Source organism: Mytilus trossulus, chromosome 7, assembly GCF_036588685.1.
Source record: "Mytilus trossulus isolate FHL-02 chromosome 7, PNRI_Mtr1.1.1.hap1, whole genome shotgun sequence".
Lineage (NCBI taxonomy): Eukaryota > Metazoa > Mollusca > Bivalvia > Mytilida > Mytilidae > Mytilus > Mytilus trossulus.
In genome coordinates, this window is record NC_086379.1 from 52265142 (window position 1) to 52284449 (window position 19308).

The 19308-nt window shown below is 31.1% G+C and overlaps 1 protein-coding gene across 2 annotated transcripts in view; it reads right to left on the reverse strand.

Moving 5' to 3' along the window:
* Positions 1 to 19308, reverse strand: part of LOC134725261 (uncharacterized) — a 69016-nt gene that overhangs the window by 34293 nt on the left and 15415 nt on the right. For both annotated transcript variants that reach the window (XM_063588934.1, XM_063588935.1), the window contains exons 7-10: positions 15615 to 15688; positions 8107 to 8183; positions 4872 to 4955; positions 2186 to 2256 (exon numbers count right to left, since the gene is read on the reverse strand). In XM_063588934.1, the coding sequence (XP_063445004.1) occupies positions 2186 to 2256; positions 4872 to 4955; positions 8107 to 8183; positions 15615 to 15688 (306 nt within the window). The remainder of the gene's footprint in view (positions 1 to 2185; positions 2257 to 4871; positions 4956 to 8106; positions 8184 to 15614; positions 15689 to 19308) is intronic.

A 19308-nucleotide genomic window follows, 5' to 3' on the forward strand; every position in this document is an offset into this window, starting at 1 on the left:
ACACTTTGGAAAAAGGTTGACAATTATGGATGACCCCTAAGACACCTCGCTGACTCCTTCTTGTACCAAAGACATACTAGTATATTTCTTTCTATGCTTTAAAGTCATAAGAAACGAGTGACCGGTGAACAATGATGTTCTTCCAATTCTTGAACTAATGCATACAAACATAATAAACTTAGTCTTCTTTGCACGAATTTATCATTTTTATCATGTAAATTTCGTATAATAGTCATTTTTTTCTCAATCGGTCAGTGTTGTTGTGAAAATATGGCAGGTAATTAAAGTTCGTGTTTTGAAGCCGAAGTTTAACGATGGTCACCTGTTTGTCAACAATCGACAAAAATTAAACAAAAAAGCATGGAAAGAGAGCACGTGTTTAACATGTAAATTCAGATAATAGTTTATTTTAAGGACATCCATGCGTAGTGTGATCACCGGATTTTTACGAGATGGGTCACACTGAGGTCACTTTGCATACAGAAAATGTGTCGGGGGAATTGCTTGCTGGAAGGAAGCAATTAAAATAAAGTAAACTTCTTCTAAATATGAATAAATCAAAGAATTTTCTTAAGAGAAAAAAGTATATGTACATAAGTTTTATAATGAAAACTATCCATTTAGTTATAAAAAACATATGCATTATTTTTTTTTTATTTGAGGTTTCTTATGACTTTAAAGGAACTAAGAAGTTTTTTTTTTAAATTATGACGAGACATGTGTTTTTAAGTGCATAATTGATTGGGAAGGGAATAACCATGATAACTGACATGTTGATTAGAACCTTTGCTTATTTCTTTCATAGATGCAGATATTTGAAGCGAGCTTGGCTGTGTGTGTCCAGAACTTGTTTCAGGCGGAGTGGCATATCCTAAGTGTTACTGCGATGTTGTTTGACGAGCTAGAAAATCTGGATGCGGTCCAGGTCAACCTATTTAATAAACATGTTCTAGGGGTGCTTATTCAACTCTTTAATTAGATCTTTGAATGTTGTTTTTACTGGTATAAATATTAATCAGTTGATAAAGACCAGACTCTGTGTTATTGTACGCGTATGCGCTTTCACGATGCTACAATCTGTCGGTATCTGTATATTGGGTATTACACAAGGTCGTTTTTTTCTCTGATTATTTGTGAATTCTTTACACTAGATCCATTTGATGTAGGATGCGTTCTGATTGATGTTTTGGTGTTGATATGTGCTTTCTTTATTGGTTGGCTTTGAGCTAGTTAGCGAGAACTGCGAGAACTCTGTCTTCTTTGTTGTTAAGGATGTATAAATACCCTGCCATGTCGGGTCTGTCTATTTGTTAAACGCTTTTCTACTTTATATCGATCCGATGAGTAAAGCCCTTGTCAACTGATTTTAATAGATTGTTATTATGCTATTCTGTCAAACCAATTTTAGAAAAATACAACGTTTGAGTAACAGATGATTTTAAAACATTCAAAGACTACTCAGCTGGGGATACCCTCATGATAGAAATCCACACAAGAAAGGCATTGACCTAGTGGATGTAAATAAACGCATCATAGATACTATGGTTCAAACTTCGTATCCAAACGCTCGTTTCATCTTCAAAAACCTAGTCAGTGTCACTCGCGTGGAAAAAATTAAAACAGCCGTTCAGTACATTCTTGAAGATCATAAAGGACCCAAAGTTGTTCAAGAATAAATGAAATACAGTTACGGTAAAATATTCATAAAGAATTATTTTTGAGTATGACCAATCAATGATAATTCATGTCAACACGGAAATCCGTATCAATGTGAAAATATTAGTATTAAAGCTTTGATACCGCCAATACAACATACGCTCGAGTTAATTTATTGACTACTTTCTTTTCATCATATGACTTGTAATATGGGTGCCATCAATCTTAAGAACATACCGAAACATAGTAAAAGAGGAACGAAAAAAACCAAAGGGACAGTCAAACTCATAAATCTAAAATAAACTGACAACGCCATGGCTGAAAATGAAAAAAGACAAACAGACAAACAATAGTACATATGATACAACATAGAAATCAAAAGTATAAAAAACACAAACCCTACCAAAACTAGGATTGATCTCAGGCGCTCAGGAAGGGTAAGCAGATCATGCTCCACATGTGGCACCCGTAAATCGCAATTGGTATTCAATGTTAATCGTATTCTTTGAATAAAAAGAAATAAACAAACCTCATAAATGACTCTTGTTCAGGATTCCGGAAGCCATGAATTCCCCCAGACATGAAAATTTCAACAAAATCCTGAAATTGAAATGAGTACAACAATTTAGTAAAAGTATGTATTATTACTACAGTATGTGTTCATTTTAGAAGTTTAGACATTTTGTTTTATATCTATATTTTAATTTGTTGTATACATCAGTGTTAGTGTGAATTTTATATAATTATTTGGCTTTGAATATGTGTATGTGTTTTATATGGTCTTCTTTTTGTATAATTTTTTAAGCGCTGAGGTCTTCTTATACTTATTACAAGTTATACAAGTGCATTGTGTTTCGAATGAAACCAACTACTAGTATGTGACGAAACTGAAGCCTTTTTTTTTTTAACAAAACTTAATCTGGAGCTGATTTATTTATATAACCAATCATGCTATTATTGTTTTGCTCTGTTGACGTCTATTCTAGTGCTACTCGCCATTCGTAGATATTTCTCTTACCGGACTGATATTTAATTACAAATACTGTGGGTTCATTATTATTCGTTGGATACCAATTTTCGTGTGTTTCGTGAGCATAGGTGAACCACGATTCAAATGTTCAACGAATAACATATTTTTAATAGGTTTAATATACAGAGATTGGCAAAACCACGAAATCAAATATTGTAAATGGGAATGTGTCAAAGAGACAACATATATCGCATATTTCACTGGTTGAAATTCATACAATTGTCTAATTTCCTGACAGATTGAAACAAGAATGTGTCCCATGTAAATGGATGACCCACTCACACAATCATTTTCTATGTTCAGTGAACTGTTAAATTTGGGTAAAAATTATAATTTTGCATTAAAATTAAAAAGATCATATCATAGGGAACACGTGTACTAAGTTTTAAGTTGATTGGACTTCAACTTTATTAAAAACTACCTTGACTTAAAACTTTAACCTGAAGCGAGACGAACGAACAGACGGGCCAAGGAACGGACCCATAGACCAGGGGAAAATAATGCCCCTCCACTATCGTAGGTAACGCATTAAAATCTGAGAAAAGATAATTTGGGTCGATATCACTGCTGGTGACGTTTTTCTCCCCGAGTGAATCACCAGCCCAGCAGTCTTATCTTCAATGTTGACAAGAGTTATCATTAATATAGTCATACTCACGTCATAAAAATGTTTACAAAATTTAAAATTTTCGAAACAACAATAAGGAAACTTAAATGAATCATTAGCTATAAATATATAGGCGAAGCCAGTGTCAAGGAATAGTTATTTTTATTTCTAAAAGAATCTCTTGTGTTCCTAAAGCGATTAATTTCTGTACAATTATAGAGATATGTTCCTCTTAAATGTTGACATTCCTATTCAGTAAAGATGCCAACGGAATGAAATGTGTACCCAACTACTTCACATGACCTATATTTTGTGTCTCTAGAGTTATATAAATATCTTAAAAAATCTATAACGTGTTTTTCGTTTTCTATAATAATGCCATTTGCAAGCCATTAACTATATAATACTTAAGTAAACACGGAAATGGGTTGCCAAATCAACGGGAAAATTAGCAGAAAATAGTTCGAACTCGTAAATTTGGATATAAACCAAACACTTTCTTCTTTTATAATGTCGAATTGAAAGTTTGAGTTGAAAATAAAATTATGGAGCTAATCCTTTACAACAATTAAGGAAATTTCTGTATGGTAAAAAAAAACATAGCAACATATATTATGGATCACGAAGCTGCATTCCAAATGTTATTGCATAAATGATTCTTACACGAAGTATTCTTTTCAAAATAGCTGGAGAAATAAATTCAAATCTATTTTTAACCTTATTTTTATTAGGATTACAATTAATGGTATGCCGAAGAACCTATAGTTATACGATACAGAGGTTAGTCGCCACTTGTTACTAATATCGATGGAACAGTATTATTGGAAAACTTAAGGGGGGATTTTGCCCCAAGTTGTTATACAGTAAACTAAAATATGTATTGTCACCCATTAAAGGGTCATTGCCGTTGAATTCAGGCCTATGATTTGCAAATCCGCATACATTATGTGTTCAATAACCCATAATGATATAGAAGAATACCCAATGATATTATAAACTGAGAGTATAAAAAGACACAGCATGACCAAACCTAAACATAATAAAAAAAGATTCACTAGAAGGATAACCTAACTCGCTGTTTAACCTGTCAACCATCTTATGGTCTAACAAGTTTTTCAAAAGAATAAACAGAAACTTAGTCACGAAATGGAAAAGGAAATACAGGGTCAACTATAGTTATTAGAACAAAAGTCCGTTGCATTAAAAAAAATATTGTTATCAAAGGTACCAGGATTATAATTTAGTACGCCAGACGCGCGTTCCGTCTACATAAGACTCATCAGTGACGCTCATATCAAAGTATGTATAAAGCCAAACAATTACAAAGTTGAATAGCACTAAGGATCCAAAATTCCAAAAAAATGTGCCAAATACGGCTAAGGATATCTATGCCTGGGATAAGAAAATCCTTAGTTTTTCAAAAAAATTAAAGTTTTGTAAACAAGAAATTCATCAAATCGACCACATTACGCCTTCAACATTAGTAATTATAGTTACTGTATCAGATGACAGCGGTAAAATTGACAAAAATCCAACGCACGCTGCTTTCTATCTAAATGTGTATGTAATTATGCCTACCTTTGCAGAAATACAAAGTAGTTCTGTGGTAGTCCTCGTACTACAAGTAGCCTGTCTTCTGCTGTTTGTTATCACTGCAAGTTCCTGTCAACAAGTTAGATAATTTCAATTAAACCTCGACGATTCATAATTTATTGTTTACATATGCAAATCTGCTCACAAATAAGAAATTTTTCAATTGGTAAATTTGCACATGTATCAGAACTTCTATTATAGCAATGCATTAACTACTAAATCTTCTAGTCATGATTTATGTATATTAGTAATCCTATCTTTTGTGTAAAATAGATATGTATACGATATGAACAGATAAAGGCAAAATTATAAATAAGGACTTTTTGTTCTTTTATCATGAAAAGTTTACTGCGGTCAATAACATATGGGATTTAAACCGTATGAAATAGAAACGCATTCTAATTGAAGTACGACGTACTATTACATGATTAAATAAATGTTGGTAAATCAATAAACAATCAATATACGGAAATTAAAGGCCATTTGACATCAATTTAGCTTTACTGCAATTAGAATGACATTGAGATACTTATCCCTCCCATGTGGTGAACAACTTGTTATATTATACAATTCTACTAACAATCATTACCCACTTCAGAATTGGTTTCAAATGTCAAGAGAATGCATGGAAAGAGAAAAGTTTTAAATTATTTTAGATTATATGAACGAAATACTTTAATTTAACTTACGACTACACATCTGAAATGAATTAATACTCGTTTCTAACCCATTTTGTTAATTAAACTCATTTCCGAAGTTGTTAAAAATCATTTGTCTATTCGTTATGCTTTTAAAACAGAAACTTCGAACTGTTAAACATGTACAAACATTTTTATAAAGTCTCCTATTTTAAATTTTACTCTGAAAGTCATTAATTTTAAACCTTCTGGTCCAATTCTGCAAATATGTTATCACAACATGTATTTATATGCGACAAGGCAACGAAAAATGAGGACACCCTAATATATTCTTCTCTTAAACCAATAACTTAGATAAATGACTTTTTGTTTACTTCGGAAATGGAGAATCTGGCTTTAATTTGTTAATTGAAATTTACAACACATTCAATTTAATTGTAATTTAGAGAACTTTTATGCACTAGATTCAAAGTTTGATGCATTAGGAAATTAATGTCAGTTGTCAACAGAAAAAGCAATCTAGAGTTTAAATCCGAAAAAAAACTAGATCAGTTAACAAAGTTTTAATCGAAAAAAGCGACATTAGTCGACGAACGTATATAAATGTGTATTTGGAAATAACCTTAACTGATGAAATCAAAAAACATGATTGTATAAAAGTGCATTCTCAACCTACAATATAGAAAAAGCAAGGGAGGAGAAAATTACATGAAACGCCACATTAATTCCTGTTACAAGTAAAACCCAAACATAATTATGTCAAAAAGACATAGGATTGGGCTAGTGAAACATATATATTTACCAAACAAAAATATGTCAACAGAAAGACTATACGTTAACTGGGTTGGGCGATGTCAAAATCATATTTAAAGCACAAAAAGGGCAATATATGGCATTTGAACACATTAAATGTACAGGGAAAAGATGGGAACGAAAGTTGGAAAAAAGTGCGAACAACCAATAAGAAAAGTTTTATTATTCTAACAACGAACTAAGTGGATATTTTAGAATATCAAGGACAAAGGTATTTATTTTTTAAAACTCAAATGTGTTTATCAAAAGCACATGACAAAAATAATCTTCCTATATATCCCATTAGGAAACTTCGAAACTACACAAACTAGTGTATTTCTGATTTGAAGCGATACATGAGCATAACATGGTTTATTTACACTACCACAATTTCGTATATAGCATGCAGTGGTGTGTTTGTTTTTATTTCTTCTGAAACAGGACAACTTTGGTTTGTTACAATAATTGGATCATATTCCATATATTTGATTGTTCAAATGTCTTTTAATATGAGTATAAGATGATTTGGAATGATTACTCTTGAGACAACCCTCCACCAGAGTCTTAATGAAGTAGAATGTTAGAAACTATAAGTATATAAACATGAAAACGAACGGCCTGATTTCTATACAAAAGAATAAACAAAAACAAATATGACATACAGGAACAAATGACAACCAAGCACTGAATTACATGTTCCTGACTTGAGGGTGTTTTAGAGAAAACATCCCAAGGTTGAATTATTTTGTTCTAATCCATTTTTCATTTTTAACAAATATGCTTAAGAAAACTAGGTGGAACAACCAAAGTTGGTCGCAATGAGTTGACACTGTTTCAAAGATGGCATGCAATCTCATTGAATATTTATGGCAACTAGACATCCCACCATTTCAAATTTTATGAAAATTCTTTAAACATAACAGTTCACCAATATCATGATACACAACAAGTATCTAAATTTAAAGGAGGGACAACATTCGAAACGGAATTTTTAAACAATATTATCCTATTACATGAAGTACAATAATACAATCATATATATATAAAAAAAAAAAAACGGAAAGCAAAAAACATTTAAAAAAAATATAAACATTTACTCCTTTTCCCCTGACTTCTATCCCTCTATAAAGCGAAAATTAAAATCTATATTGAATTGAATCATAAAAGTGAATATTTACGTTATAGATTGAAACTTTATATCATTGATACTGTTGAATAATGAAAAACATTACTTACTGAAAACGTTAGGTTTATCTTGTGTTTCAGTGCTGGAGATATTTACATATACAACAAATCTCGATAACCTTTTGAATAGGGATTAGTTTAAAACGATAGGTGATTGAGGTCTTCTTTTATTTGACATGTTTAAGAGTACGAGACGATTACCTCCCTTGATTTATGTAATCCATTGTTTTAAACGTTCAAATACTGCTTAAATGGTTTAACATATTGTTCTATCCAATTTGCTTACGATTGTACTCATGATATAAAAGCAGATAACTTACAAGTAATGAGAAATTTATAGCTTTTAAACCATACTTTGTACACCATTTTCTACATAAGAAAATGCCTGTTCCAAGTCAGGAATATGACAGTTGTTTGGTGTGTTTCAGCTTTTGATTTTTTGACTAGTGTTTCTCCTTTTTTGAAGTAACAGATTGATGGTAGATAAAGTGAGACTACGAATAAACATTTGAGGCATATTTTCCATTCGTCTTTACGTTGAAATGTTTTTTAAACATTCCAAATGATGACTTTACGCTTTAATGATAATGTAGAATAATATTTACCCCAAACGCCATCCCTCGTCCCAAGCATACCAAAAATTTCGTGCAACCTCTTTCTTCGTCATATTGTGTCACAATAACTGAAAACAGTAAGGATTTGAATTAAAAGCAGTTATTGATAGCATTAAAGAACTTATCCCCATAGTTGTATATGTAGATTTCCCTATGTAGATTTCAATATTTATCATAAGGTCAATGCTTAAAACTAATAGGTTCGAAAATCAAAGAAATATGATCATACTTGTTGTGAAAAGGACAAAAAACACCACTAACGGTAAGAAACGTGTCTTATCAAAATGTTAAACAAGTATTTCCTTGGGTTTATTCGCTTTTCTTTCGAATTTCATTATTTTTTTTATATACTCTAATTTACTGAGTAAGAAAAACTTATGACAAAGAAATAAATCAGATGATCCACCTGCAATCCGCCTGCAATTCAGATTACTGATGATTTTATAAATTATTATGATCAGAATAAGCATTATTTGATTACACTCTTTCGTAACAATATTTGCATTGTATAAAAAGTTGTAAATGGTGTAGTCTGATCATTATAGTCATTCAGGTAGTAGGCAACATATTTTTTGTAACGTTTTGTGAATAGAAAATAGAATTAATTAATGTGACTTCATTGTAAATATTATGACAAATCAGGTATCAAAAACACCTTTCCTTTTTTTTTTTTTTTTTACATATAGCAGTATTTTATCAGCAGATGTGAACAGTCTTACATAAGATGAAGATATGTAATTATTTAAGGGAAACCAAAATAGACGAGACTTAAACTCTTTTAATCAAATACTAAGAATATGTAAGCTTACTATACATCTATTGAATTAAATTGACAAAGTAATGTGTATTCATAAGTCACATGTGCAAATTGTAAGGGAAACATAATATGACAGAGATTTGAGCATGAAAAATATCATTAATTAATAAACGAAAGGGCTTAAACTGTCCTGAAGATACATATTTCAAATATGAACAAGGATAAGGCCCACTCGTACAATAATTTTCTATGTTCAGTGGACAGTGAAATTATCTTCCAGTTATAAATTGTGACTTGGATGGAGAGTTGTCTAATTGGTTCTCATACCACATCTTCTTGTATCTATAAAAAATAATAACTTATGTACTACGTTTGAAGTTGATTGGACATCAATCTCATCAAAAACTATCTTGACCAAAACTTAAACCAAGAACTTAAACCTGAAGCGGGACATACAGAATAACGAACGGACGAAAGAAGGGATGCAGAGCCGGAAAATATAATGGCCCTTGACGTCAAAAAAAAGTAAAATCACAAAAATACTGAACTCAGAGGAAAATCAATTTGGAAAGTCCATAATCACATGGCAAAATCAAAAAACAAAACGCATCAAAAAAGAATGGACAAGAACTGTCATATTCCTGACTTGGTACAGGCATTTTCAAATGTAGAAAATGGTGGATTAAACCTGGTTCTATAGCGCTAACCCTCTCACTTTAATAACAGTCTCATCAAATTCCGCTACATTTTCATGATGCGTTAAATAAACAGTCACAATTAATAAAATAGTCAAAATATGGGTACATCAGTCATCATCGTATAACAATTTAACAGGACACAAAAACATCTACTATCTACGAACACATGGATTGATTTGAGTGTCTGACGTCAGAAAAATTATATACGTCACATAAATGTGTCGTTCAATATGCATACAAAAGTTATCAAAAGTACCAGGATTATAAACAATTTTAAAATTTACATAGGCAATGAACGCATACAGGGTTAAAAAATCAAAAGTATGTAAGAATAAATTACAGAAATAGACCGAGATTAATACTAGTCCAAAAGTTATACATAGAATTTATGAGAATCCAAAACTTTTAAAAGGAACAATTTAACAGGACACAAAAACCTATCTACGAACACATGGATTGATTTGAGTGTCTGACGTCAGAAAAATTATATACGTCACATAAATTTGTCGTTCAATGTGCATACAAACAATTTTAAAATTTACATAGGCAATGTACGCATACAGGGTTAAAAAATCAAAAGTATGTAAGAATAAATTACAGAAATAGACCGAGATTCAAACTAGTCCAAAAGTTATACATAGAATTTATGAGAATCCAAAACTTTTAAAAGGAACAATTTTAACAGGACACAAAAACATCTACTGTCTAAGAACACATGGATTGATTTGATTGTCTGACGTCAGAAAAATTATATACGTCACATAAATTTGTCGTTCAATGTGCATACAAACAAAATTAATAACCAAAATATTACAAATGTTTACGATATGCACAGTATAATTTGGAAATTAGTATGACGTTCATTATCACTGAACTAGTATATATTTGTTTAGTGGCCAGCCGAAGGACGCCTCCGGATGCGGGAATTTCTCGATATATTGAAGAACTGTTGTTGACCTTCTGATGTTTTTTTGTTTTTTCTATAATCGGGTTGTTGTCTCTTTGACACATTCCCCATTTTCATTCTCAATTTTACAGTACAATAATTTGAAACTCTGCATAAACACTAAAACAAAAACCACCAAGCTCACACAACCTTATCTTCAGCAAGTCATTTGTGCACTTTTATATAAAAGTTAATCAAATCATTTTCAGAGGTTTCCATATTCAGTGTTGTGTGTTAAATCAAATTAGGCACAAATTTCTATACCCCTCTTTTTTTTACATTGTAACCCATTATTCATGTCTGTTTTTAATATAATAGAATTTTGTTCGACTATCATACAAGTGGGAGGTTAAGCCAGCTATAAAATCAGGTTCTATCCACAATTTTCTATAAAAAAAATCCGGAACCCAGTCAAGAATACGACAGTTGCCTTTACAACGAGCTTGTGCTTGTTGAAGACAATGTAACAAGCAACTGATGGAAATAAAAAAATTTAAAATGAAAAAGAATAATACATGTTATCCATTTCAGCTTTAGATGTTGCCATTTTCTTAGGGAGTTCCCGTTTAGAATTATCCTTGGAGTTCGTTATTATTGTTATGATTTCTACATATCACCAAATTAGTGGTGACTTATACTGTAAACATAAGGAACGGAATAGTCTTAGCAACAGCAACTAATCCATCGTTTGGTAGGAAGCCTCTGGTAAACTGAAATCGTTAACATTCTGAACAAACAACTAATGATCCATTTCAGAGGATGATTGAGCATAACAGAATGACAACAACTGAACTATAATTATACAGGTATTGAAACTATAATACTCGTAGTAAGATTGATATTTTATTAAATTACAGTAGTTTAGAGTATATTGATGTACTAATTCAATAGTGTTTCTATGTACTCTATTTTGTAATTTTAAGATTAAATGATGTCCTTGAAAAGATGACTATGCTGAAACTAATTGTCTTTCGGTTGGAAAAGGAAATCTAATCTATACTTCACAATGCGATTGTCTGTTTTCTTCTTTTTACATGGTTATTCAATCCACTTCAAAAACTTTTAACTTTTCGCAGACAATGTTTATACCAGATTTGTTTTCTAATACAATAAATGACATCTTTTATCTGATTTCCTCTCAGACGGAATCTGTAGGAAGCACAAACCGTTTCAAAAAGATGATATCTACATTGAAAATCACATTTATACCAAGAAAAAAAAATGATGGCTGAGTATGAACTAATTGCCGACTGTCATAGAAGACTTAAACCAAAGGCAGGAAAAAATATAATTGATACTAGTAACATTTCTAAGGCTTTCACAAAAAAACCGTAACAGTATAAGTTAAACAGTTTTCAGGAAGTTTGCTTCTCAGTTTCTTTTCATAACACTAGTATATATTAATAGAGGATTAATAAGGAACAAAAAACGCAAAACAATATATAGGTCAATGTGCCTGTTTTAGAGATAATAGTCATTAAAATTTTGGAGGGAAAATGTGTCTTTTGATTATGCATAGCTTTATCATTCACAATAACTTTCGAAATTTTGAAATAAATTGCACTCCGACATCATTAAAGAAACATTCATTGTAATTAGCGTACAATACAAAGGATGGTTACTGATTTCATTTCTTATAATAAGGTATTATAATATTCGTTTGTCGGCAATGACATTCAAACCATAACATTTGTTGGTATCGATAAAATTAGTAAACCTAAAATATTGTTTTGTTAACTAACATATATTTATGTTAAAGGGTATTGGAAACTAAAACCATGTGATTAATTCTATTTTCTTTTCCTGCACTAAACATGTTAACTTTTTTTAATTGATACATCAATTCACTTCAGTAGTTCCTGTAATATATTTCTACTTTGACAGAGCGATTACCCCCATTTTATTATCTAATTGAAAGGGGAAAAATCTACTTAAAACTTTAAAATTTGAGGAGACAAAAGATTGGTCTATTTTGCAGATCTAACGAACATACATCTTCAACATGTATAACATCTTCGTTATCATTGACAAGAAATCTTGTTGGCGATTTTGTGGAAATGTATTGAAATATGATTATGCTAATACTGGAACTCAAGACACTCCGCAAGCTTAGTATTGTATTGAATTAGCATATCAATTTTAATGATTATAGAACACGATGATATACTACATCAAAGACGTTTTATGTACTACATTCTGTTCCGGAAATAATGCTCTTGGAAAAAATCTCTTCTGAAAAAGCCATTTGCATAATCTATAAAATGAAGTTTGTAGTGTCACTATTTGATTGTTAGTTTTCTTTCTTCAATACTTTGCTTTTCATTTGCCTTTTCAAATGACTGAATTTCAATTTTTCTTAGTCACTCGCTGATTATTGTTATGAAATTTATTATTCCGTTTCAATTCCAAGTGTCTTTCATTCTGATAATTCTTAGACGTAAACATAAACAGCAGTATTTTGTTCAGGCAACTGCTAACCTTACATCCGTATTGTTTTTCTAGGGAGTGGAGGTTAATGTGTAACAGTTTTGGATACAAACATATATTACGAAAATTGCATTTCTTCTGTAACTCATCCAAAACTCATTATCAAATATAAAACAGAAGAAGTGGTATGATTGAAAATATGACAACTCTCCACAATAGACCAGATGACACAAAGATGAACAACTACAGGTCACTATATGTTAAACTTTGGTTTTGAATATTGAAAATTCTTCTTTAACTATACAGTAAACAACAACAACAAAAAATAGACAAAGAAAATTGTAGGCACTTCTTGAGACTTCAAATATGAAGAATGCATGCAATTTAATCAGCTTTTCCCTGTTTTGAAATATAAATCTGTCAAAAACATGGGAATGAGACAATAGACAAAACCGATTATTGTATAAGAATATCAATTGTAACTGTATCATTTTAGGATAGTCAGTTAAATGACATTCTGCTTAGATAAAACACATTATTGAAAAAGAAAAGAGATATTCTGTAGTGTCTAAATTTAATTATCTGGTTTGAACTACTTTATTTTGCTGGTTAAGTTCCGTTTCGACTTTATTTTTATTTTTCTTTCAACACATGCTGGTAGCTTCTTAAGCCTCATTTATTCTGTAACAAATTTGTTTTCTAAAGCATATATTTATTTCAAATCCGATTTCCTCTCATGAGGAAATAAAGTAGACACAAAAATGGTGTACAAAGAGAAAAAATATGCATCAAACATTTTATGTTACAATTGTAGTTCATTTTAAGACCAGAGGGAATTTGGCATACTATTAGATTAACAACGTAAGAAACAACCAGCTAAATAATTGTCATTTTTCCTAAGGCAAAACGGTTATTAAATAAACATTGGATTGTCCTTTAATTCAAAATAAAATTTAAAAATGGCCAAAGCTGAAAGAACTGCAGCTGAACGGTTCAAATAAACCAATAAGATGAATTCATAAATCAACTTACAATCAAATGCAAAAAAAACCTTAACAATACACCAAACTCTAAATTTATTCGATAGTATAGGTTATTAATCAAGCTGACAGTAGTTTACAGATGTACAAATCTCATAAATCGATTGAGAAGAGAAATCTCAAAGTGTAAAATAAGAATTGAAGGAAGGGATGTCATGAACTCAAAGATAAGCTTAACCTCTAATTTGTTTAACAGTCGCCTAATAACTCGCATAAAATTATATGCTATGGCAAAATGTGAAAGCAAAACAAACAGACATTCTCAATTTTATTATAATTATAAAAAATGTTAATAATTGGGCACAGCAGACCAAATTGTCTCCTGTTGTGCATGCATCACGTGCTCTGTGAATTAAACACGATTTCTTTTAATGTAAATCTAACTTTTACATGTTTATGGGCTTTTGTTCTAAAGTGGATAGTAGTAAAGAAAGAAAGATTTTTTATTTTTTTTGAAAAACCAGTTTAAAAACAAAACTACAACAATGACAATAGTGTGGATCATAATCTCTTAATGTCAAACTTGAATAAAGTACAGATAATGAAATACTTTTTTAATGAAAAATCTAGTACATTTGTTGACACGGGCATAGTGAACTAGCTGTGAAATATAAACACCGTAAGATGAACCAAAGGAACATAACCATCTAAAACTGGAAAATTAACAATAGGAAACGAAAAATCGTCCCTTCTATCGTAAATTTTAGTGTGGAGTTTCACGTTTTAAACCGAAATATCTAAATCAAGGAAAGGACAGTTATTATCGTATAAATTTGATTTATTTAAAGTAAGTTTCTTGGGGGGTAAATTTCGGCAGTATATTGAAAAAAATATTGATTATGTAATGAAAAAATGTCATCAAGATAAGTGTTGTTGAATTTATCAATTGAATGCAATTTAGGCGGGTCTTTACTGAGTTAAATCATAAACTGTGATTCGTAACAGTACAAAAACAAGTCTGCTATTTAAGGGCCACAGTTATTGCCCATGTTAAAGGGGCACAATGAGTGCCCATTGGGATACCTACACTCTGTCGATAAACTTTATTGACGAAACGTACATAAATATTATCAAGGAGAAAATTAACATATCTAATCATCTCATCACACCTCCAGTAAGTATATCTAGCATATTTACCTTTCTAATTAGTGAAGAAGGCTTTAATCGAGTTGCAGCAAATATATCTGCATTTAGCTTTACCGAAGGACCATTTAATTAATAGGAAAACTTTTTTTAATTAGATAGTGTGGAAGTGTAGTGTAAAAACTATAAAAATCAAACTGTCAACAGAATCAAAATGACCATCAAAAGCACGTAATTTCTCTAAAACATCCAAAGATTGTTTTACACTCCAAAAATAGATTATACTTAATGCATGTTCACTAAACTATTGTCCTTGTAATGAATATGATAGAGTAAAGGTTCGGCTTCTTTGTACTTGTCCAGATAGTAATCTTTAGTCAGGGCGACCTCAGTTGCACCGGAACGGTAAACAGATCATGTTCCAAATACGGCGTTCACTTCATACAAACTGAATTTTGCGGTAATGTTCATGTCATTTTTAATTGGTGAATACATTTACAAGAAAATTTAGTCTCAACAAAAGAGTGAAAAATAAAAACTATACTCACTAACTCCACTAAGTATGAAGTAAAATGAATGTGGAAGATGGCCCTGTCTTACTATTGCGCGTCTTGGCTCGTATCTTCAATGAAAAAAGAAGTACATTGTAATATGATGTAATTAATTTCAAAAAGAAATACAATTAAGCATCAATAAGATATAACCTTCTGAATTAAGTCGACAGTTAACTATCGATTTCTAAATCCCGAAAAAAAGAATAGGGATGAATAAATGTAAAATCAGAATGCACTTCGTTGATAGGGTAAACGTCTCGTGACAATCATGCAACAACCGCCATGCGGATACTCACTCAGTCAAAATGTCACAATCAGGAATATGACACAATCAGTATAATACTGAAATCGGTTTCACAAAACAAACTTACGATTAAGATTGATAGGAAGTCATGAACAAATCAGTATACTTACGATCAATCTTTGTCGTAGGTATTTTTATGGAATTGACTCCTGGTATCATAAGATCTAAGACCACGAAAACAAATCGCTAGTAAAAACAGTTAAACGTATAAGAAACAAAATTACGCAGCTTTCAGTCGCAAATACATATTACAAATGGAAAACATCTGCCGTATTCCCGATTTTGTACAAGCATTTCCTAAAGGCAATTTTCGTGTAATGACCACACCACTGTCCACAAGTTCATGTATTGCAAACATGTGTGATTGCATCATATTAACTTGGATAGATATGTAAAATTAGAATAACAAAAACACTGAACTCCAAGGAAAATTCAAATCGGAAAATCCATTACGAAATGACATTATCTAAACTAATCGAAAGCGCAAATACATATTACGAATGGGAAACAACTGTCATATTCCCGACTTTGTACAGGCATTTCCTCAACGCAATCTCCTACGTCTAAGTTATGAGTATGTTTTTGATGAGAAATGAAAACTTCCCAATCGGAAAATGAGAACTTCACAATCGGAAAATTAAAATCATCACGCTGGCACGTAGAAAAATGTAAATAGTCTTAGAAAAATACAAGTAAATTAAGAACATAATTCACAAGAAAACAAGATTCTTTTTTTTTTTAATTTGCTACTATAGACAAATTAAGGTTAATTGTTTGTCAGCTGCGCATTATACTTTTGGTAAAAAATGAAAACGTGTGGATGTAAAGTAAAGAACAATACATTCAAATATACATATGTCAAAGGAAAGACAGAATATTGTCATTTCTTGTATGTTAGACTTTCTGTTAATGGTATTTGAGAACCTCTTTTGTAACCATGGAATTCACTTAAACCAGTATGATAAATAACATCAGTTGTTTTTTTTACATTAAAACCTGATACGAAAAGGTTAAAAATCTGCCACACATCTTGACAGATCAGATGTCAACTTCCGATCTGGCTAACAATTTCATAGATTCATTTAGACATACCAGATGTCAACATTCCAAATAGATAGCGTTGATATGTATTTTCCAATCAATTGCTCTTTTTTCTTACCAAATTATGTAATAAGCATCGTGATATGATCAGCTTTCCTAATAGAGTACCATTAAAATGAATGCTTACAGGAATTAGCGATTTGGAAAACAAATTATATAATTAATATGATTTTAAAGGCAAAGTACGTTATGCTTTTTCTCATGCCTTTTTTCAATTCTATTAAGTAATAATAAAGAAAGTTAGGTTCCAAATATTTATGGCAAAGTTGGATAATGATATTCGGGCAAGATTCCCCTTGTATATATCCTCAATTATTTTTTTAAACTTCCTTGTCTATCAAATTCATCGGTTTTGGCGTTCCCGTTCCGGATATTGGTTAATCGAGAAAAGCGATCAAAACTGTTAAAGTATCATTTTCATATCCTCATACTTGGTTGACACTGATCCCGTTGGTCCGTTAACCTCCGAAGTACTCATCAGCTCAGTAGACAGTGCTAATGGACTGACATATAATGATTTATAGCATACATAAAGATACGGAGATTTAGTATAATTCCTTATGGTGGCACGATAGTATTTCCTAGCCCATAGGGATAATGATAGCCTTTTTATAATTTTCACCACTTTCTAACACTGCAAAAAATTCTACATTCACAGTTAACTGAAGTAATTTCATTTTACTATTTAGAAATAAATTTAAATATGTATCATGACAGTTTACTTTTTTTGCTAATTTTAAAAACCTAACGACACTAGTGCTTATAGGGCGATTATGGTGCAGTGAATGCAAAATTTGAAAAAATTCTAAAAAAATCATTTTCATCTGTATGTAATTATTTCATATTTTTCTTCACCTGATTCATCCCTTAGTTTGGGAAAGCATGTTCAGTTGATACTTGTCCAGTCACACTGTTTCAGTACATTGACCTAAGTAGGGTACACAAAAGAGCAACCTAAATTCTGGAATGCAAATACTACCGTGCCACCTTAACCAAGACATAACAAACTTGAAACCAGTCATGACACCTATGATGCATAGACTTCTTACTTTTGAGCATATTACAATAAAGAATACGTGTCTGCACTCATTTCTTACAAAACCAAATGAAAGATTACAACCCTACTCCATCTGGCAGATTTTCATTTTTTTTTCATCTTACCATTTTGACCTAAGGAGTGAACAAAACCCAAATATATGATGTTTCATATCAAGACAGAAGTCAAACATGGTGATTGAGCAGGAATTATTGGATTGCCAACTCTATTTATGGTTAATCTGACTAAAAGAAACAGTTTAAGCACCAAATCATGAAAAATTATATTAGTCCATTCCACATTTTACAGCATGCCTTATATTACTTTAAGCATTTCCAGATTATAAAGGCAATATCACAAGAGTCTTTAGAATACAGTTAACTATTCTTCTATAATGTTTTTGACAACACATGTACTAGGACACATCGTTAAGTTGACTGTTTATCTATTTCTAATGTATGCATTAAGTTGAATAATGTCCCCTTACATAATCAATTTGCCTTTATTGTGCTTTTCACTGTCAGAAAATCTTAAAAAATTAATGGCGTTTGCATCGGAAATGAATAAACCATTTAATCTTGCTGATATAACTTCATAATCATATCATTTGTCAAAAATAATGTTTTTTTCAATGTAAAGAAACCCTATTGCTATCTCTATTTCAGCCAAATATGAGGGCTAAATGAATAAGTAACGACCCCTTAACCACTTACTGGCTACCAAAAAGCTTCTATTAGTGTCATGATACCTCATAACTACAAATTATCCTGAAGAAAACTAGTATAGCTGTACTTGTATTGAAAAAAAAAAAGAAATTATGCAATTTATTTATTTTGGTAAAAATAATAGGATGTACATGCAACCGAAGAATGTCGCGTCTCAAATTCCAGTGGTAGCACATGTGTCAGACACTGCAAAAAGTTAAAGCTAACCTTTATAATTTAAAATGTATTGAAAGTTACATAAAACTAATGAAGTTCTACTTTTAAGGAAAACTTTTACATTATTACCCACAGATCAGTCAAAGTTGGCTGAATCAGCAATGTTTACTCTCAGGGGTGGAATTTAAGGCTTGATTTTATCATTGTTGCCATTAATCAAATTTTTATTGATAAACTTACAAATTGCATAGGTAAAAAAAGTCGGTTTTTGATTTAGTGTAAAAATGTATATCCCCTTAAGGTGACACAGAAGTATATCCTGGCCCATAGGTATAATGATAGCCTTTTTAGAATTTTCACCACTTT